Below are 21,807 nucleotides of genomic sequence, written 5' to 3'. Positions count from 1 at the left end.
TGTTTGCCCAACCCCTACCCTATGAGGGGAAGGATGGATGTCACAATGTTAATCAAGTGACCGTGGGTCCTGGCTGAGCATGGGCCCCCACTGTCCACACACAGCCTGGCTCCGAGGGCCCTCAGCCTGCTACCACTATGACCACCATTGAGCAGGCTACTGCACAGATGCAGCTGAGGCTGGGGGTGCATCTTTGAACCCAGATAGGGAGCTCTGTACTATTAGGCTGGGCTCTGCCTTATGCCAGCTGCTCCATTTGCCAGGGATGAAGGATAGGAAAACTGAAGTGTCACCTTCAGTCACCGCAACGGCCACCAAAGCAGCCCTGGGGGTCACATGCTGCTGGTAGTTGAAGGGGCTGGTCTGCTGAGGCACAAGTGCAGGATAAAGGTGGTGGAGCACATGATGCCAAAGGCCACTCAGATGTCACATAAGTCCCCAAAGGGCTAGTAGCCAGCTGCCTGGGTTGCCACTTTCCAAGGCATCGCCAGCAGAGCCACCAGGAGGTCCAAGACGGCCTTTTGTGCATGCTGGTGGCAAAAGTGCAAGACGCCAGCACACACCAGGACGTTTCTCAGCAGTGTACAGGTGAGAAATCAGAGGAGCCCCACACTGACGCCAACGCACAAAGGGCCTGCCTCACCCCTGCTCTGCCCTCTGCTGGACCAGGGCCTTGGTCACCTCTGGTGCCGCCGTGAAGGCCTCCTGGCTGGGAGTTCTAGAGGCTTCCGAACAGGGCCGAGATTTGGAACAAAGGCCAGGTCGTGAGGCCAGGACGGAGGCACCAGCCTTCTCCCTTAAAAATCAACCAAATGATCCCCCGGCTTCCTGCGGGGTCCTTCTCCCTGCACTGAAGAGGTGCCCCTGGCAGGATCCCGCTGTTGGAGGAGGTCCTTGCACAGCGCAAAGAATAGGACGTCCTGGATTTTACCCTGTGAAGGGAGCATGGAGGTCTTGGTCCGTGGTTCCCGGACTCCTCCCAACGTTGAGGAAAACGCTAGTACGGGCCCAATAAGGGCCCAGAGTCTGCGCCTGGGACCGACGTGGGGACATGAAAGACCGGGGCGCAAGAAACGGCCGGAGAAGGATGCGTTATGAGGGACAGGCAGGGCTCGACCAGGGGCGCAAGGATCCGATAAGAGCGGACTTTCCGTCTTGTTCGGTCGCTTTCCCCCGAGGACCCGACTCCGGAGACCCGACTCCGGAGACTTCTCCGACCGATGGTTCCCCGCGCCTGGCATCCAGCGTTCGCAGCAAAACGAGACACTCGCCCCGCTCCAGAACCCCGCTGCCGGGTACCCACACGCCCACTTCCTCTGGAGCGCAGGAGTCGCTCGCACCTCCTTCCCCGGGGGTCCGGTGACCCAGAGCTGCGCTCCGCTCCTGCGCCGAGGCTGCGTCGCAGAGGAAGCGCCAGGAGGGACGGGACAGGCTCTCCCAGAGGGCTAACTGCGCGCGCTCCAGGCCCCTCCGCGACCCCTCCGCGACCCCTTCCCCGAGTCCCCCCACCCTTCCCCGAGTCACCGCCCCTTCCCGAGTCACCGCCCCTTTCCCGCCTCCCCAAGTGCCCGCGCCCTACCAGCTTTACGGGCACCCCACCGAGTAGAGACTGGACAAGAGCGACTCTGAACATAACTCCGACTTTGGAGGCTTTTTTTCTAGAAGGACCACCTCTTCCCACCATGGCTCCTCGCTGGACTCTGGAGGACCAGAAGAAATGTTCTCTAGCTATAGCGGTGTTTTGAGACGAGGGAGGGGCCTGCGGGAGCCTGACGCCAGAGAACCCCGTATGCAGTATCAGTGGCAGAGAATCAGAACAGGGCGCTAAGGAATCTCACCTCTTCCCTCGTCGTCCTCTCATTAATGCCCAGGACGATGCCTGCAACTCGCTTCTAATCCTGGAAACTGGTAAAGACAGCTGAGATTTGGGTCCATTCTATAAAGGGCCCCACCCCCAGAAGCTCTAGTTGGTGCTCCTGGTAAAAACAAAAACAAAACCAAATTCAGTTCTGGTTTCTGGAAGTTTCTCTTCCAGTCCGCTCCTACAACAAAGGGAATTATTCATATGAAACTTGCAGAAAAGCTGCAGTTTTCAAGAAACAACATGGTATGTGTGTGCACTTCATAAATCTGGTAGGATGATCAGAATCACAGCCAACTCTTGCCCTAATTGGGACTAGAGCAGAAAAAGAGGAAAGGAAAAGAAGAATGCAAAAATTAGATTCACCCAGCTAAAGCCTCTCTCCATCATTAAAAGGGGTTCTTTACCCAACTGCACTGTGTAGGGATGTGGGGAGTTTTCTCCACACCATCAAGCAATTCTTGGACACCTGCTGGGTGTCCTCCAATTCAACTCCGTGCTAATAGTATCTACTGGGAGATAGCATCAGATCCCAGAGGTTAAGGGCTCAGTCCCACAAGAATGACCTCCCTACCCAGCTTCAGATGCCAATCACAAGTCCAGGTTGTTACCTATACTTCTGACAGACTGGCTATAAATCAGAGATTACCACACCCCCCTCTTTGGGTTCAATTAATTTGCTAGGGCAGCTCACAGAACTCAGGAAACCTGCTCTGGTTTATTACAAAAGGCTATTAAAGAATACGAATCAACAGCCAGATGGAGAGATACATAGGGTGAGGTCTCAAACAAAGGCGCTTCTACCCTTGTGGAATTTGGGGCCCCATGTGGTGGCATGTGAAAGCATTTTGGTTACTCAACCTGGAAGCTCTCTGAAACTTTTTGGGATTTTATGGAGGCTTCATTACCTAGGCAGTATTGATTAGATCACTGGCCATTGCTGATTGAACTCAACCTCTAGCCCCTCTCCCTTCTCTGGGGGTTGGGGCCGGGGTGGGGGAGACTGAATGTTCCAACCTCTTATCACGTGGTTTGTCACCTCTTTAACATAAACTCAGGTATGGCTGAAAGAAGTTTTTATAAACATCAAGACATCTTTTATGTTCTCATCGCTTAGGAAATTCCAAGGGTTTTAGGAGCTCTGTGCCAGAAACAGGGACAAAGACCACATATATATTTCTTATTATAAATCACAATCACAGTCATCCACTGGTAACCCTGGACAAATTATTTACTGTTTATAAGCCTCTGTTAACTCATTTGTGAAGTAACAGTACCTGTCTCATTGGGAAGATTAAATACATCCAAAGATCTTAGCATAGCCAGAGAGTCATGGAGATGCACTGTCCAGGGCGCCCTTCAAGGATTTGCTGCGCAGCTGCAGGGAGTGCGGTCAACAGCCTCCCAGCCAGCTGTCAGCTCCTTCTAGGCTGCCCCAGCTGCAGAGAGCCACCAAGCTGAGGTCAGGCCCTTGCCAGGAGTATCTGATGACTGAGGGAGAAGGGTAGGGATGGATAATGGCCTAGCTGTTTCTGCTTGATATGGGACATTCATGGACAATACTTGCTCTAGAATTTTCCACTGGTGTGACCAAGAGTTTAGGGGGCCTGCATTGTAGATTGACCTCTTCTCCCTAATTGTGCTTCTTCCCCTTTTCCTTCACAGGTGGTGACCCTGATACCCCAAGCTCTGTCTCCAGACCTGCTTCTGAAGAGCCCAACCTGTAGTGTCCAGCAGACAGTAAGCACCCAATAAACATTAGCCACTGTTCATTTTTTTAAATTATTGCATTAAAATAGGAACCAAAGTCCAAGATTGGGCATTCTCTTCCCAACCCATCCAACCCCTGCTCTACAAATTCCTAGTGCTATACTAATCCTTCATTGTGCTAATACCTTGGAATTACCCTTAGCTATAGACTGAACGTTTGTGTCTTCCCCAAATTCATATGTGGAAATACTAACCCCCAGTGTAATGGTATTAGGAGGTAAGGCCTTTGGGGGGCAGTAATCAGGCTGTTAGGGTGGAGCCCTCATGAATGGGATTAGTGCCCTTATAAAGGAGATGCCAGACAGCTCCCGTCCCCTCTTTCCATCATGTGAGGACATGAGAAGGGGGCCATTTGCAACCCAGAAGAGGGCTGGCCCTCTCCAGAACCAGACCATGCGGGCACTCTGATATCCAACTTCCAGCCTCCAGAACTATAAGAGATAAATTGCTGTTGCTTGTAAGTCACTCAGTCTATGGCATTTTGTTATAGCAGCCTGCACTGACTAAGATACCCTTCCTCTGACTTTAAGTTCCTGAAAGGCAGGGCCCCAAACTAAAGCTTCCTTCTTTCCTCCTCTGATTTGTTAGCTCACATGTAATAGGCACATCACTTGAGTTTGTGTTTTGTTTTTAAATTTTATTTATTTATTTATTTGGTTGCGCCGGTCTTAGTTGCAGCAGGCGGGCTCCTTAGTCGTGGTATGTGAACTCTCAGTTGCAGCATGCATGTGGGATCTAGTTCCCTGACCAGGCATCGAACCCAGGCCCCCTGCACGGGGAGCGTGGAGTCTTAACCACTGCACCACCAGGCAAGTCCCTTGAGTTTGTTAATTTTTAACTTTCCTGGGTCGAGAACTGCAGCATGGTATTTTTGTGTGGCTGAATTCTCTTCCAACATGTATAATCTAAATACATTTCTATTATTATCCTAGGCTAGCCCAGTAAGCAGGCCTACACTCATTACACTGTGCAGAGGGATGGGAATCCACTAGCTGAGGTTTGATCCGCCCTGCAGTTCACGACATGCTTTTGTGGGTACCTTGGGGGTATCATGTCACCTAATCACAGCACTGGTTATCTCACAAGGGCCCTAAGTCTGGCTCCTTCAGGAAGCGCAAGGCAGCCCAGAGCTGTACATTTTTTCTGCACAGTTGATGTACCTGCTATAAAATACCAGTCAGGAAAGATTACCTTTATGGTGCATATCAGCAAAGGAACAGTGTGAAGACTGTCCTGGTTTCCCTAAAAACTGGAAACTGGCCAGCCAGTTAGGAGGTGGTTTTCTACCCACAGAAGTCTGTGTAATCACAGCACTGACAGCCAGAGGAAGCTGAGCTGCCAGCTCAAAGCACTGACACACCCGACTACCACCCACCCACCCCCCGACCATGGGAAGTATTGTACTTTGGAGTTATGTGGTTTTTGAGAGCCTGCCTTAAGAGGAGCCTGATGTGCTGAGAGGCTAGCAACCCGGAAGACAGCAGTCCTAAGTTCCCCTATGACCTCTGTGCCTTGCGCAAGTCACCAAAGCTTCCGTGTCTTCCTCTGTGAAACGGAGGCTTTGCCACCAGTTGCTGAGACTCCTTCCAGCTCTCACGCTCGGGTGTCTATTGTTTCTGTGCAGGAGGAGAAAAGGAACCACACTTTCCCCAAAGAGTAGCTGCAACTTGAGTAAAATGAGACGTTGGCAGAGAAAACAGTGAAATACTTCAAAAGAAAAGAGAGTTGCCCAACTGCTCCGTCAACCCCAAAGCCAGGCTGCTTTTGGATTCCTGTGTGTCAGCAGCTCTGTCAGTGGCCTCGTCCTTCTAAACAGATTTGGTAGCTCTCTCTCTTTTCCGATGGCCTTGCCAGCACATTGAACCGGGAATATCCTGACCCCTTTCCGGGGTCTGCTCAACCTTGGACACTCTCTCTGCCCTTTGGGCAGGCAGTGATAATCACAGCAGTTTCACCCTTTCCGGGCCCTCTCACAACAGGGCGCCCGAACTCGGAGGCCACGCAGCCGCAGGGCTCCGGCTAAGAGCCATTTTCTGGGAGGCCCAGCAGACTCTGAGGCTGAGCCCTTCCCCTTCCTCCCACCCCCACCTGCCCTCCACACACCACATTCTGTCCCCAGCTGGCAGGGACTGGGGACTCTCCAGCCACCTTTCCAGGCGTGGCTTTGCCGTGGCACTGCCCTGAGTCCCGTCCCGAGGCAGCAAGGATTCAAGAGAAGGGAGAAGCAGACTGCTTAAAAGGACCCTAAGTCCATCAGAATTTCCGGATCACCTTGTCCGTCTGTGTCTCTTTATGAATGAGAAATGAGAGGCCCCATGTTTCCAAAGCCACCGGTTGGTGGCAGAGTTGAGAACCGGAACCAAGTTTCCTGATCCACATCAGGACCTACCTGATTAGCTACATTTTCTCTCCCTACTTGATCTCAGTGGAATTAAGGATATATGATATTCTAAAACTTGTAGATTGCTTGACAAGATTTTTAAAACCCAAGGAAATATTCAAGGGAAATGAGAGCTTGGCCGTCATCTCTTCAATGAAGCCCTCCCTGAGCCCTTAACTTGAAATAGTTGTTCCCTGAATGTCCTTGCTGTGTATCTGGACCCCATAGGGAACTTCACTCCCAATAGGACAGCATCTGAACCTGATTCATCTGGGCCTGATCTCTCTCCACATAGAAGAACACTCACCAGCTCCCTTATTAAACCGAGTCAACTCCTTCAAAAGGAGAGAATCCTGAGGCCAGACCCAGGCCTCCCACGGGAATCCAATGCCCAAAATGCAGCCACCACCAGACGGTGGCTCCTTGTCTTCCCTCCGATCCAAGCCCAGGAGCAACGTCTTCTCTTAATTTCCTGTTGCACAGCGAAGAACCAGGATGAAACATCGAAGCAAGGACTCCTTATCAGCTCAGGTCAGCGAGAGTAACAGGAGAGCAGGTAGGAGGCTCCAAGCCCAGGCACTTAACACTTTTGGGGGCAGAGAGGGTTCCCTACTACATCCCCCTCCCCATGCCACCCCCCCACCCCCCCAGCCCCGCCCATCTTCACTCTGTTCTGTTCAAACCTTCTCTGCCCGACTCCTCCAGACGCCTTTTCCTGGTTGGTTCACCTGGTAACGTACCAAGTGCTGCGGCAGATCTCCTAGCCTGTTCTAGCTCTGCTGGCAGGCTCAAAACCCGTCTCCCGCCACGGATGGCAAACCCCACGTGTGAAAGAGGCGCTGAGTAAATACCGGTGCCAGACTAAAATATGGTACCATCACACGGGCCGAGGAAAGTGGGTCATGTAGAGGGAAGAGGGAAGGGAAAAGAGTAAGGAAAATGATGACACATTCTTAAACGAAAGAGGCCATTTAATGACAGCATGGGTGTGAGAGTGATCAGCTAGGCTGCTTTCCCAGCAGCTCGGGACTCCTGCTAGGAAGCCAGTCAGCCTTCTCCTGTGGCGTCAGTGAAAAGCACCCGTGTGTGTGTATGCTGGAGGTGAGGGCGGGGATGCAGGAAGGAACAAGGCACTTTATACAACCTAAAAAAGAGACGAGGACGAGGCGCTCAGGCTTTTTCTTTTAATTATTTACCAGATTAAAAAAAGAAAAAATAGTGATTGTTTCTCTTCACCCCCAACATTTCAGTTCCCCAGGGCCGAGTGGGAGAGAAACTTGTTGAACGGTGATTTTTGCTCCTGGCCTGGAGCAAATTCCTCCCCTCTGTTCTCCGTTGCCCTAAGCAGGAGGGGCAGGGCCGAGGGCCAGGCAGGCGTCTGGGACTGCGCAGCACAGCAGCAGTGTGGCTGGTGTCTTTCCTTCTCCCTGCTGCCAGCGCACTCAGGCCCTCTCCTGCCTGCCCCCCTCCGCCATCCTCCCCCACTCGTCAAAGGACGTAGAAGGACGGGCCTCCAGCACGCGGGGGCCGGGCGCGGAGCAGGGCCGGGGAAGCGCACAGCAGACGCGGTCGAGGCCACCGTCTTCCGCTTCTATTGCACATCCTGGCTCAGCTCCCCTGCCCCGCGTGGTGGGCTACAATGTAATACGCTTCTGAAACTCAAACCACCTGCTGTTGTCTGCCAGGCTCAAGAAGGGGAGGTGTGCTGTTGTGTGGCTTCTTCTGATTTATGTATTTAAGTGATATTTAATTTATTCACCATGGGGGCAAGGCAAAGATAATGCCTTTTCAAGAAAGCATGTGGGGTTTGGACACCCAGGGCCCTGCAGTCACCTGGGCTTCTCCTCGTCAAGTTTAAAAGACCAAGAGTAACCATTTCTCCAGTCAGCAGATCTTCTTTTGCATAAGATGGAAGAGGCGGCAGTGGCCACCAACCCCACAAGCCCCCTCTCCAACTGTCACGACTCTGAGCCACTCAGGGGTTACCTCTCTTTCTGAACACCTGGAGAATCTGAACCCCAGGGGAGAACCTTTCACACCGTGTGTTTCTCCATGACGTGGCCGCTGTTGGATTCTCCTTCTTCTCGCTACCAATGGAAACACAGCGGGGCTGGGGAGAGGTGTGTAACGGACCTACTGACAGAATAAACTCTTCTAAACACAGCGTGGGTGGGGGCGAGGACAGATTTTGATTTGGCAAAGCTGCACCATTCTTTCGCCTTCGCTGGCTGGAACAAAGCTGGTGGGGGAAGACAAACCTAACTGAGCCCGTGGCAGGAGCTGCAGGCTATGAGAGACGACAGGGCAAACACAGAACTGTATAAACTGTGGCACTATAAAGATGAGAAGGCAGGGCCATGAGCCCAGCTGGCAGCACGCCTCGGGAGCACGCTTCCAGAAATTCTATCTGTCCCGTAGTAAGTGGCAGCATCCAGATACATCAGAGTGGGTGTCCTTCCTCCTCTTTCCAACACATTCCGAGAGTTTCTCGTTTAAATAACTATGTACACACACACAAGCCTGGTCTCTCTGAGACACGAGGGTGCTTCACTTGAGGGTCCTACAATGGCTTTATAGAGTCGGTTCCAATTGTCTTTTTGGAGATTTACTGCTTGGGACCAAACCTGCAAGGAGAAGAAATGACTGAACTCTATACCAGGTAGATCTTTGAGATGAAAGCACCCCAGTGTTTAAGGGACCGGGTCTGAATAATGAGCCCACAACTCCCTCCCTCGACTTCGGTGCCCTGGCGGACTGGGCAATGGGGCTGGGACATGTTAACCTTGAGCCTCGCTACTGTCAGCCAGAGGACCACAAGCCCACCAGCAGCCCTGGGGATACAGCTCCGTACCTCCCTCTGATAAGGACAGTTTCTCAAGTTCAGCTTCAAGTTCAGCGTCCGAGATCCTAGGGTTAGGCACACTGTTGGTATGAAACGTCTCCTGGGGGTTGTCGGGCAGATCTGAAGGTTCTTTGGTGGTGTCCTGAAGGAGGATGTCCAATTCCTTCTCCAGTTCCTCACTGTCAAAGTCTGGAAAGAAAAGTCGACATAAGGACACATAAAGTCCAGGGAGGAAACGCAGTAATGAGTCAAGGATTGAGGACTGCAAACCCAGCTCGGCTTTACAAAAAGATGCCCAGGCCTCCTTGAAGGTTTATTAAAAAAATCGTGTGAGTTGGGAGGCAGAGGACACCTTCAAGCAGATATGCTTTTTCCATACACAGAGCTAAGTCATCAAGGAGGTGTATTTTGCTAACACCATGGAATGGACCCTGCTTCTCCTTGCCCTTGAAGAGTCCTAGGGAGTAAGGGACGCTAGAGCACCAAGGGGTCATCAGCACAGCCTATCAAGGAGGAAATGCCAATTCCTTCTCCTTACTTCTGTGGAGAAGCCCCAGAGAGAGGGGAGGGTGGGCCAGCCCTGCCTGCACCAAAAAAAGCAGATCTACGGCCAAACCTATCACAGCACAAGGAGCTGAAGTCTTCTTAGAGAGGAAAGAAGATGGAATCACCATGTCAACTCACCTAAGCCATTGGTTACCCCACCAGCCAGAGTCTGAGAAACTTCATCCTGGGTGTCACACAGCTGTAAGAGAAAAGCACAATGCCTTGAACTCTGAATGGTCTTTGGGTCTCAGTGTTCAGGGTCACAAAGTAATGCTGCCCCATTGGAGAATCAAGGAAAGCGTCCTCAAGTTCACAAGGTAAACGGTTTGGGAAAGAAGGAAGTAAGACAAAGTCACTTCTGTCCTCAGGAACTGCCTTGTGTAGGTGTGTCCTCCCACCCCCTCCTGTACCTCTTGGATCTGATCCACAAGGCTCTCTGCCTTCTCCACTGTCACATCCTTCATGGAGAGTTTCAGGGCTCCTACCCCGGCCTGATACGCATTGAAAACCTAAAGAGAAAGCAAAGTTATCAGTGCAGATAAAGAACACTGGGCAAAATACAGACAATATTGTTTCATCTCCAAAAGAAAGCTTTGTGGTTCTTTTTTCCCCACCCATGCATGATTCACCCCATGTCCACTGAGGCCAAAACTGCCCAATGGGAGAGGCAAAGGCAGTCGCAAGCATATCCTGAAAGAACCCAGGCAGGCCTCCTCCAAACAGCAAAGCCACAGCGGAGGGAATGAGCGGTGGACACGGCAGAGACCAGCCAAGCGCTGGGGCAGAGGGGCAGTGGCTACCATCTGATCTGTCTGCGAGGCATAGATCCGGTCCAGGATGCCTTGAACAGTGTCCAGCTTGGCATGCAGGGCTTCGATGCGCTTCTCCGTCCGCTGCTTGGCCTTGAGAGACCTCAGGGCCTGGAGGGGCGGGGTGTGGAGACATGGTCATGGTCAGGGTCAGACCGGGCAGACGAAAGGGCTAGAGGACGAGAGCCCTTCCCAGATGATAAGACCACCCCAGGTTTGTAAAACAAGCTGTGGTGTCTGGGCCACGCGCAGACCGTTCCCCTCGAGAAGGTCGCTCCCTGAACTGGGGCTCCTCTCGCTGTGGGCACAGGTACACAGCTGTGGGGGGGAAGAGAGAACTCACCAGCTGCTTCTTTCCTGCTCGGCATGCCCGGCGGGCTTCTTCTTTACACCTGCGAACAAAGGGACAGCTCAGGACGACGAGGCCAGAGGATGCGGGCGGCAGGGTCCTGAAGTGTCCCCAAGAGTAGCACTTTTAGTGAAGGTAGTTTCAAATCTGAAGACCAAATTCATTCCACTCAATGGCCAGAAAAACGATGCCCAGCAGCCCACCGCCAAACCCCTGCAGCAAGCTGAGATGCGGGCTGGGCGGGTCTGCCCGTGGGAAAGGCAAAGGACCAAGGAAAAGCTGTTTCAACCCACAGCGGGGGCGGGGCGGGCTGGGGGTGTGCAAACATGCTGACGAGGCGCCCTGAAGACAAATTCCCATCCTGGGAGCCAGGAGGTAGGGAATGACTTCCTAACACCCCCAATGACGCTGGCCTTACCACAACTTGGGGTTTCTCCCACTGTAAGAGGGCGTGAACAAGCACATTCTAATTCCATGTCTACATACCCTACTTTTTGGAGGAGTGGTCATGTACCTTGAGCAGGGACGCCTTGCATAGTCATTGGAGGGGAAGAGCAGAGGTCCCTCAGCAAGACCCCTGGAAGGCAGAGACCTGTCTCGTTCACTACTGTATCCCCAGGCCCACAAGACAAGGCCTAGCTCAAGAAACACTGGTTGGTTGGATATTGGCACAGAAGAGCATACACATAGTGTTAAAAGCTGTACTCTTTGGGGGAGGAATTCATTTTTTTTCTCCTTTGTGATAGTCTGTGCTTTCCGAGATGGCTGCACTGAACAGCCAGTACTTTCACAATTAGTAGAAATAATAATAATAATAATAATAACCTTTTCTTTTTAAGCACCCACAGACACCAGCTCTAAGGGCCAGGGTGGAGGTCAGGGGTGCTCAGCTCAGGGGGAGTTACCTCTCTGCTTCCTGGGATAAGGACTCCACCTTGCACGACAGCAGCTGTTCGCTCTGCATCAGCTGGTAAACCCCGACATCTACGTCGTTGACAGGAGAGACCTTGGCATGTGGGCCCCGGGCAAACTTCACAATCTGAGGGACAGGGACAAATTACTGCTGCCCCGACCCCAAATGCTGAGAAATCACCAGGCAGGGGTGATGGCGGGCATGTCAGTACACACTGAACAAGTCCTCGGTGAGTCAGGGAAGGAACAGCGAGTTTCCATACCTTCTCCCCATTCTGCTCAAGGACGGTGACTCGCTTCTCTTTCTGCAGCTGCAGCAACACCAAGTAGAAGGTCCTCTCATCCAGACAGGAGCCCGCACAGAGCGTGCTCAGCTCCGACAGGGCCACCACGGGGTGGGAGAAGAGAGGGGAGTTCTGATACAGACGATACACCTCCTCAGCCTTCTCCTGCAGGGAAAGTGAGAGGTGCTTGCGGGCCCTGATCGCTGCCCACGGAACCCGGAGAGCCCGGACCCCGTGCTTCAGATCCACGGCCACACAAGGCAAGAGCAGGGGAGCACCGACCCTGGCTTCAGCTTTGGAAAAGGAAAAAGGAGATGCTTGAGATGGTACAGGAGATAATTGGATATAAAAATCTGAAGCTCGAAGGAGACGCCAGGACAGGAGATATATTCATCTGAAAGTCCTCAGCATATAGAAGGTAATTAAAATCTCAAGTATAAATGAGTTACTCAAGAAAATGCAGATAGCAAAGTAATAAGCCGAAGGAAGACCAACGTTCAAAACGTTCAGGAGATGAAGGAACTCATAAAAGCGATCCAGAAACTGCCTGGGGAGGACCAAGGAGAACCTGCACTGTAGGGACAACAAAGTCAAGGTAACGGAAAATTTTAAGGAGTGAGTGGTCAACAGTATCCAAGGCAGCAGAAGAGTCTAATAAGACAGAAACTAGAGCCTAGAGCTTTCATTAGATCTGACTCTGCTGTCCGATAAAAACAATTACTACAAAGCTACTGTAGTAAGAACGGTGTGCTGTCCACACACACATACATTAATGGTACACAACAATAACAAACGATGTTAAGACAACTGGCTACTCATTTAGAAGAAAACAGTGTTTCTCTACCACATATACAAAAATACATACCGAATTATTAAAACTTAAATTGAGAAAATGAAAGCATAAAATACTTCAAAGAAAATATTTCAAAAATCTGATAACCTTGAAGTAGAGGATGCCTTCCTAAGCAAGAGTAGAAATTCAAGAGCCATAAAGGAAAATTTGAGAACTCTGACTGTAGAAATATAAAAACGTTTATATAGTAAAAGACATCATAAATAAAAATGAAAAGCAAACAAGAGACTGGGAAACAATATTAACATCCCTAATACTAAATATATTATATATCTATCTATCCCTAATGAAGAACTCCTACAAATTAATATAAAAGGCAAAGAATCCAAAATAACAACAGGCAAAGGATATAAAGAGGCAATTCACAGAAAGGAATATGTAAATGGCCAGTAGACAGGTGAAAAGATGCTCAAATCACAAATCATTTTTGTTCATCAAACTGGCAAAATTTGAAAGATTGCTGTCATCCAGTGCTGTCAAGGATGTAAAGAGACTGGACACTTTAATGCGATCTTCATGAAAGTGTAAATTTATACAAACTTTTGAAAAGTAATTTGGCAATTTCTGTTAAAATTTAAAATGTACATATGCATTTCTAGAAATCAATTCCATAAAAATAAAAGTAGAAGTACATACATGTAGGCAAGAGGTTGTCAAAGAAGTATCTTTTTGTAGTAGGGAGAAATTGGAATGACTCAAATATCCATTTGGTAACTATTGCATAAATTGTGGCGTGTTTACAGATTATTCTGCAGCCATCCAAAAGAATGAAGTAGATCTATATTGTGTAGGGACCTGGAAAGGTGCTCATGATATACTAAGGTAAAACATTTTAAAAAAGGAGGTTGCAGACCAATAGGTGAAAGCAGATTCCATTTCTGGAAAAAAAATGGACTGTATGTATATACATATGTATGTAAGTGTATATTCATCTATTTACTTGACTAATATTTACTGACTCTCTACTATGTACCAGGCACTGTTCCCAGAGCCCATGGAACTTCTCCTTCTGGTAGGTGAGACAGCTTATATAGTAGATAAGTAAACAAGTAAATAAGATTTCCAGGAAGTATTAAATGCCAACAAGAAGATAGAGTGGAAAGTAATATAATAGGCTCAATAAGAAAAGATGTGTGTGTTTTTACAGACACAAGCAGGAAGGGAATGGACCCAAAGAGAAGGAAATGGGATGAATAGAAAGGAAACTTTAATTTCTTTCTTTACATTTTTAAATAGCAAAATCTATGGGCAATTTTTACTTTTTGGTATTTTTTTCAAATAAAATTAAAAGTTGCTGGCTGCTTTCTGTGTTTAGACTTGGGAAAATCAATTTACCGCAGAAACAGGCTTTTTTGTTTTATAAAAATATCCAGATAAGACCCTTTATTTTCACACATGAAAACAAGTCTCTAACACAGGAGAAAACCATATCTTTGAAGCCACCATATAATTGATAGCAGATGTCACTGAAAGAGAGTAAGTGTTAAGTGTTCTATTTAGTGATGTAAGCTGGGTACAGATTTAACAATCCATGCCCCTGAAGAGCTAAATTTATTTTTCTACCTAAATAGGATTAGACTACTTTGCTGTCAAAAATTATTGTTGGTTCTTAGAAGATGTATGTAATTCCACTCCCACCCCTATCTCTGCATTTGCTCTCAAAAGACTGAGTCCAAAATCACATCTGTGGGGATAAATGGATCTACCTCTCTTTGCTCCAGACTGGAGAACACGGGAGGTAAAAGACCGCAAGGAGGGCTGGAGCTGGCCCAGAACAACCTAAAACACCCCACGGTTTCTGTGGGGTCTTGGCTGAGCCCCGGAGGTCCTGGAGGCCAGGGCCCTGGGTGGGGAGGGGTTGCGGCGCAAAGGGGGAGAGGTGTTCCCCTGAAGAAAATGCACGCTGCTCAGTCCAAACTCCTGGGGGACAGAGAGAGCTGGTAGATTTTGGAGACCTGCTCCCCGGGCCGAAGGGTGGTGCTGGGGGGTGTCCGTGGAGGTGAGGAGAAACTGGAGCTTCTCATGGGGCGGGGGCGGGGGATTCTGACCTGTGTCCAGCAGTGTGGAAGCCTCCAGGGCTATGCAAAGGAACTGAGGTTGGGCTTGGTCTGTGAGTTTCAAAAATAACCACTGTCTCCGAGTCTACTTCTGCCACCTGGTGTTCACTCAACTTTATAAACACACACAGGCACACACTTGAGGTTACTATAACCTCACCCACAGAAATTGGGTGGAATGATGGGGGTGAAGCAGGTCTGCCCTGGGTTACAGGGTGTGTGGAGGTGAGGACGTGGGGACAACAAAGCTTGGCCGAGAGGGAGAGACAGAGCGGGGACTAGGAGGGGCCCCAGGTCCCACAAGGAGTCGTCGTGAGATGGGAAACCCAGAGTGGGTTTAGAGGCTGAAGAAGGAGAGCACCGCCAGAGAGGGGAAAGGAATATACAGATCTGGAGGGTCACAGATGCCACAAAGGGTAGGGACAGACTCGAGAGCACATGTGGAACACAGGAAGGACACTTCATCCTCTGAGCCTGGGGAGAAGGCAGGGCTCAGAGGAAGTCAAACTGGAGGTGGGAGGACAGACAGCTGAGTTCTACCTTCTCAGTGCTAAGGGGATTCTACCTTCTCAGTGCAGTGGCTGCAGAGAATGCAGGGCATGTGGCTGGGCCGGGGAGGGGACAAGAACACTGGGCTGCGGAGTGGCTCCCAGGGCCCTCCTAAAGCGGGGGACCTTGAGAGGGGCCCCAGGCGTGGCGATACAGCGATTTTCTCCGGCAGGGATGGTGGACCATGGGGCTGATCTAAGGTGACTGATTTGCTGGTGTGGCCCGAAAGTTGCAGAGGTGCCCGAGGGTGTTCATAAGGGAAGCAGTCAAGCATCAGCGGCATGCTCTGGGCTGCGGACACAAGGCAGGCCAGGAGGAAGCCGACTGACCAGGAGAGCATGAAGGGATCAAGGGCTTGGTGGCTTCTTTGATGGAGGTAAGTAAGTACAAAAGAAGGCCATCTGAGCCCAGTTCGCTGATTTAGGGGAAGGCAAAGCTTAAAGTCTAAGGTCCTCGGAAAGAAGTTTTTGTACATAAACTACAGAAGGCAAAGCGTTTTCTAAACTTCAGTTTATCATGAATCCCTACAAATACAGAAAAGAATCAACTGTGTGTTAACTGACAATTCCTACATAGAGGCTCACCCTTGAAATGTACAGGTCCAACTAATAGCTAAATACTACCAAGTACAGCGAAAGGCAGGTTAGATAAACTCAGTTATCAGCTCTGTCACTGTGTAGAAAAGATCCGTTCTTTTTCTAACGATTCGCCCAAGCAACCCAAGGAACGTGGAGGGTCCTGCCATCACTCCAGATGACACCCAGACCTCTTGCTTCTGAGCACTCACCTTAAGAAGCTCCAAGGCCACGAGCACCTCCTCGGCAGGAACCTTATTATCCCCGAGCATATTGGAAAGAGTCCACTTGAGGGGCTTCAGCAGGAAGACACCGACCCCCCAGGAGATCCAGCTGCTGTCTACACTGGCCATGAAGTCTGACTCCCGCTGCAGCTCCCCTCGACTGCAGACAAAGAAAGAAACAGACACGTAGTAGGCTTCCTGCAATGTCCCCGCCTCCCTCCTCACCCCAAAGAGGAATCTGATCCTCATCATAAACACCATTTACCAGGCACCTACTCCGTGCCAGCTACTGGGAGCAGTACTGTTTATGCTCCAGCTCTAAGCCTCACAATTTTCTGCAAGAAAAAACTGAGGGACTGAGAAGATGACAGAGGCCAAAGCTAAACTATAATGTGGCTCCAAAATGCAAGCTCTCCACTAAGACTACAGAGAGGCACGGGAGGCGACACAGCCTATGTTGAGACTTCCCGTTACAAACGGAGCTCAAAACAATAAAATGAAAACAATAATGCATTAATGTCAAGAGCAAGACATGAGGAAGAATACAAAGACGTTCAGAGAAAGGGTTTTCTGCTGTTCCTAAGCTGGGGTGGAGATAAGACATAAGCATTTCATGGTACTAGTGTTAAGTAGCTCAATTTACTGAATGCTTCCCATGGGCCGGTCACTATGCTAAGGGCTACATAAGGCGTATCTCTTCAAATACTCACAATAAACCTAAGTACAATGATCATCACATTTTATAACTGGTCAGACTGAGGCTTATGGAGGGGCATATAATTTTTCCTCTGTCACATAATTTAGCACATGGCGGAGCCAAGATTTGCACCCAGGCCATCTGGCCCTCATGCAAAGCTGTTAACGACTCTGCTATGCTGCTTCTATGGAAAAATATCTCCCTGAGAAATTCTTCAGGTCCCAGACCCCAACAAGCCCCAAGGGGCATCAGTGGCATGCCAGCAGTCAGGAGAGGAGAAATTGAGGTACTAAAGGTCTCTGGGTGGGAAGTGGCAGAGGATGGTCCTGTTGTAGTAAGGAAGCCCAGACTCTTCCTGGCCCTCACTGACTTTTTCAGCTACTGTCTCCCCACGTTGGGCATGAACTGAAACTGTCCACAGTACACTTTCCTAGAAAGGTGAAGTTCCAGAAATGGCTTGCCCCATCAATGTCAGCCAAGGGAAGGGGGCTGGGGAGAAGGGAGCTCTCTTAATCAGGAAGAGCAGAGAGCTAAAAGCAACATATCAAAGTTGACTTCCGTCTTCAGTCACGGAGGGAGTCACTGTGCTAGCGAGGCTGCTCTGGGTATGACATATACAATGTGAAGTGCAAATGCTTTAGAATCAGAAGACCCAGGGTCCAGCCCCGGCATGGCCTCTATCCAGCTGTGTAACCCCCAGCAAGTCGCTCGATCTCTCTGTGGCTCAGCTTCCTCTTCTGTCTGCTGAGGATAATTCTATCACCTCACCCACAGGACTGCCGAGGGAGCCAGATGGTGTATGCATTAATACCTGCACGCTGCGAAGTGCAGTACGTCTGTTTGATGCGCATGCTACCCCTTAGTTCAATAAATCCTCTCACAGACCTTCTGTTCCGGGGTTATTCAAATGTGGAAGCCCCTATGAAATAACTACATAACGGGATTCCAGTCCAGACAATTCACTGTCACCTCCGCCAGGCTGGCTTCTCCTCTTACCATCTGGATCTCATCTAATCAGCCTATCCTGGCCCCTCAATCTCCCCCCATACCCCGCCCCCCTCTCCCTCCAAACACCCCTAACCCGGCCTCCTTCTTCACCCAGTGAGCAAACACAGACGGCTCCTGGAGGCCAGATCCCGGGCTGGACGCGGTGCGCTCCGGCGAACGGCCTGGGTCCCTGCCCGCGGGGAGCCGCCCCGCCCCCGGAACGGGCCCGCCCTCACCGCAGCAGGTCCTGCAGCACGGTGGCCAGCCCCAGCGGGACGCTGCCCTTGCGCTGAAAGGCCTCCTGCAAGTCCCGCAGACGCAGGCGCACCACCCCCTGGCGGCGGCTGTGGCTCAGCACCAACGGCGCCCAGAAGCCCATCTTGCTGTCCCAGTCGGTGCTGTTCACTTCGCGACTCCTTTTGAAAGCGGAGAACAGGAAGGACATGCGCTCCTCATCCTCCTCCCACTCGGGGGGCAGTAGGCCCGCCGGGTCTCCCCCGGCCGGGGCCTCGGCCTCCCGCTCCGGGGACCACATTGGCACCCCAGCCCAGCCGAGGCTCCAAACACAGCCCTGGCCCTGATCCCCTTCCGCCCTGGTTCCTTCCCGGCTTCCGTTCCTAGGCCACCTCCTCCTCTGTCATTACGTCACCGCCGCGTGAAATAAGTCCCGTGCCTCCTCGCAGCGCATGCGTCTCTCTACCGGCTTGCGCCAGGAGGCGGGATGATGACCCTATTTTCCGAGAAACTCAGAGCGCTTGCGCCGACCCCTCCTCCCGCAGCCTTTGTGCGGAAAGGAGGACGTAGCGCTTGCGCGGCGGGTAAGTGCTCGTCGCGACCCCTCGGTAATCGTGGAGTTTGGCATAGTGTTGTAGAGAGGCAAACGTTTATGCTCAGACTTGCGGTGGTTTCAGGTAGTAGGACTGGAGAGTCCCGCTAAGGGGCGCCAGAGGCACCAGGATCGCCCGCGTGGATCACCGTTTAGTGCTCCTCGGACCAGGCGTTCTTACTTCGGACATTTAACTTAAACTTTCAAGTTAGCTTCCGTTTACGGTAATATCAGCGGATAAACGAAACGGTTGGTCACTCAAGCTCTGTGACAGTGTGTACGCCGAATTTCAGGGATATATAAGCTTCTACTTGCTCCCCGCCTTCTGGAGTATCCCTCTGTTTCCTTCTCAGAATAAATATCCTATGGATCCCTTAAGATCCAGCTCAATTCTGATCGTCCTTGAGGGACTTCCCTGGCGGTCCAGTGGTTAAGACTCCGCGACTCCACTGCAGGGGGCATGGGTTCCATCCCTGGTGAGGGAAATAAGATCCCACATACCACGCGGCGCCCCCCCCCCCACCCTCAGTCTCCTTGGAACGGTTTCCGACTGTCCTGATGATCTCTTTCCTGGACTGAACAATTTAGCATTTACTAGTCTGTGTACTGGTTTCGTAGAAATATTTCATAAACTGAAAGGTGAGTGACTTGACCCTTGCCCTTCTAATATCTTAGGATCTTGTTCGAGTCTCACAAAAAAAGTCTCATGAGCAAGAAACACGTCCAGTGTGTTAAGAATAAATTGGTTTTCTTTTTAATTGAACCATTTAAAAGGCGAAAGGAGGCCTCCGCACGCATACTGGCCATCGGACCACGGGGCGGCGAGGCTGCGCGCTCTTCTCGGAGCCGCTCGCTGCAGGAGCGAGCCCGGTGCCCCGGCCCAAGACCGCGAAGCCGCCGCCGCCCCGCGACGATCACCGCTGCCCCTGCCCTGCCGCCGCTGCCTCGGGACCAGCTGTATGATTAGGCCACAGTCTTCAATGAGTAGACATATTCCTCAGATCTGTGGTGTTCTTGGTCACACGTTTATGGAGTTTATGAAGGGCAGTGGAGATTACTGCCAGGCACAGCACGACCTCTATGCAGACCAATGAACTGTAGAAATTCATTATACTCCACAAAGATGCCCCCATAACAGTGATTAGAAACTGATTATTTAATGTCTGTCTATAAATCTCATTTTGTGCTGTTAAAGAACACCTCCATTTTGAAAATCTGCCTTGTATAGAAGCACTTGTTTTTTAAGGTCTCCAGACAAAAAAGCCTTATAGTTAATTTTAATGTTTGCACTTTGGGGGTAGAAATACTTTATTGTAGCTAAAACAATTCTTAATCATAAAATTTCCGAAATTCTTGTAATTTTTTTTCATACTTACCTGAAGTTGTTTACCAACTTATTTTTGTTTGAAGTGTGATTCCCAACCTCTCTTGCAAAAAAAAAAAAAAAAAAAAAAAAAAGTGGGTCTCTGCTAATGAATTGAGCAGACGTTTAATATTTTATACGCCTTTTGAGTTCTGTAACTTGGCGACGTGTATTAACGTTAGCTCAACCATATATTTATACTGTCTGGGAACATGTGGTTATAGTTCTGTGGGAGAAATAATTTGTCAGTGTCCACCAGCTTGTAAAAATCTAGTGTGAGAGTTTAAACATTAAATAAGTGATGAAATGCTAAAAAAAAAAAAAAAAAAAAAGAGTGAAAGGAGTTTCTTGTTTAATGGAACCAGGTAACAATCATCAGAGTTGAATGTAAATTTCGCTTCTGCCTCTCACTGGCTGTGTGACCTTGATCAAGTACCTAAACTTTCTGATCCTGTTATGTAAAATATTTCCTAATAGGGTTGTTTGAAGGAAATGTTATGATGTATGTAAAACACCTAGCACATAATGTAGTAGGTGCTATCACTGAGTGGCAGGATGTTTAGTAGTTGGGACTCAGTGTAAGAAAGAATTTTAATAAGCATTTTGAAGGAGGGGAAGGGATATGCTTGGTTACATGAATGAGTGTGTCCATTGATACTAATGTGTTGTGTTATAGTCTTACAAGTACTTTCACAGTCAGTATCTCATTTAATACTTGTAACAACTGACAAAAATTTTCCTCAGCCCCACTCTGGACAGGCTCCTCTGAAGCCTCTTCTTAACTATACCTGGTCCACCTTGGCCCGTAAAGACATGAACAAACACTAACATAGTTTCTGGCAACTCGAGGCATATTCATTGGATGACCCTAGCCCCCCTTAACATGCCTACCTGAGAAAACTCAAGGTTGTCAAAAATTTTACTGTATGTTCCAGCCAACACCCAAAGACAGGGCTCCTGTCTCTTGGCCTCTGTGGGAGGGGAGGAGTCTTACTTTGATAAGCCCTAGTTAGCAAACCCAAATGAGTTTTACAGGGATCAACCCTCCCTTCCTGTAGTTTGTAATTTTTCACTGCCCTGACTCTATTGAGACACCCTCACCCTCTTCCCTATTCCCTCGTTCTCCCTTTAAAGAGCCCAGTCACCTCTGTACAAATGAAAGTTGAGTACGGTTCACCCTGGACTCTTTTCTCTATTGCAATAGTATATTACTGATTAAAATCTATCCTGAGCACTTTAACTGGTGTCTAGCTTTGTAAACAAAGACCAGACTTTGACACAACCCTGTGAGATATTTTGGCACTTTTTCCATTTTTCAGAAGGGAAACTTGAATCACGACTATTTTGAGTCTGGTGGACAACATTCCAGAAAAGAAGAATAGTATGTAATGTGAGCAAATGAGTTGTACCCGGAGAGCCATATTTTGGCCATGCTCTCATGTCCTATAAAATGGCCGGTTGGTTTGTGTCATGAGAGAGACCAGGTTGTTTTGTCCCCTAGGTCTCTGAGTCTGATAAAATAGTCTTGCTCCTAAGCGTTTTCAGGAGAGCAAAGTTGTGCACCTGTGACCACCTGTATCTCAAAATGCCACTGGGTTCCTGACACCTCTGGGCACAGAGTTCTCTGCTTCCACCTGTTGGAGACCGGAAGAGCTACTGGGAGTGGTGGAGCATGGAAAGAAAGCTCTGCTGATCCTGAGAGGGGCGATTTGGGTATATGGCAAGCTCTCTCACACTGCCGGGCTTCCAACTGCTACACTCTTCCTCTGCTCTGCAGGACTGGCTCTTTTTCATCCTTAGGTCACAGCTTAAAGGTCACTTCATCAGAAAGGCCTTGTGAGTTTTTTTCTAGCGCCCTTCTGAATGTAGTATCTACTGCAGATGTGCGATTGCAGAAGTTCTTTAGTTCTGTGGAGTCTGAAG

At 49.8% G+C, this 21,807-nt stretch overlaps 2 protein-coding genes across 3 annotated transcripts in view; one reads left to right on the top strand and one right to left on the bottom strand.

Moving 5' to 3' along the window:
• Positions 1 to 7,181: 7,181 nt before the first annotated feature.
• On the bottom strand, positions 7,182 to 18,348 carry CHMP7 (charged multivesicular body protein 7). 2 transcript variants are annotated; one of them, XM_059072068.2, is made up of 10 exons: positions 17,932 to 18,348; positions 16,000 to 16,171; positions 11,733 to 11,918; positions 11,463 to 11,596; positions 10,552 to 10,600; positions 10,200 to 10,319; positions 9,810 to 9,908; positions 9,538 to 9,598; positions 8,863 to 9,042; positions 7,182 to 8,635 (listed from the first exon to the last, which is right to left on the bottom strand). In XM_059072068.2, exons 1-10 carry the CDS (start codon positions 18,228 to 18,230, stop codon positions 8,583 to 8,585), a joined length of 1,353 nt encoding a protein of 450 aa, XP_058928051.1. In that variant the 5' UTR covers positions 18,231 to 18,348; the 3' UTR covers positions 7,182 to 8,582. The 2 variants fall into 2 exon arrangements, with proteins under 2 accessions (XP_058928051.1, XP_058928052.1); XM_059072069.2 differs by lacking the exon at positions 9,538 to 9,598 and having other exon boundaries at positions 7,189 to 8,635; positions 17,932 to 18,313.
• A 124-nt stretch (positions 18,349 to 18,472) lies between these two features.
• LOC131761369 (tumor necrosis factor receptor superfamily member 10A) overlaps positions 18,473 to 21,807 on the top strand; it is a 47,831-nt gene continuing 44,496 nt past the window's right edge. Inside the window, exon 1 of the mRNA XM_067039896.1 lies at positions 18,473 to 19,160. The gene's annotated coding sequence lies outside the window, so the exon portion shown is untranslated. The remainder of the gene's footprint in view (positions 19,161 to 21,807) is intronic.

The sequence above is a fragment of the Kogia breviceps genome, chromosome 8, assembly GCF_026419965.1.
Source record: "Kogia breviceps isolate mKogBre1 chromosome 8, mKogBre1 haplotype 1, whole genome shotgun sequence".
Classification (NCBI taxonomy): domain Eukaryota; kingdom Metazoa; phylum Chordata; class Mammalia; order Artiodactyla; family Physeteridae; genus Kogia; species Kogia breviceps.
The sequence above is the reverse complement of the archived record's forward strand: the minus strand, read 5'-3'. Positions and strand labels throughout refer to the sequence as shown.

Coding starts and splice junctions, on each gene's coding strand:
- CHMP7 (XM_059072069.2), bottom strand. CDS start 18,230: ATGTGGTCCCCGGAGCGGGAGGCCGAGGCCCCGGCCGGGGGAGACCCG. Junction 9,909..10,199: donor CCTCGCAGACAGATCAGATG/GTAGCCACTGCC, acceptor CTTTCTCTTTAG/GTTTTCAATGCGTATCAGGC. Junction 9,043..9,809: donor TTGTGGATCAGATCCAAGAG/GTACAGGAGGGG, acceptor TTTTCTTTCCAG/ACTTTGACAGTGAGGAACTG.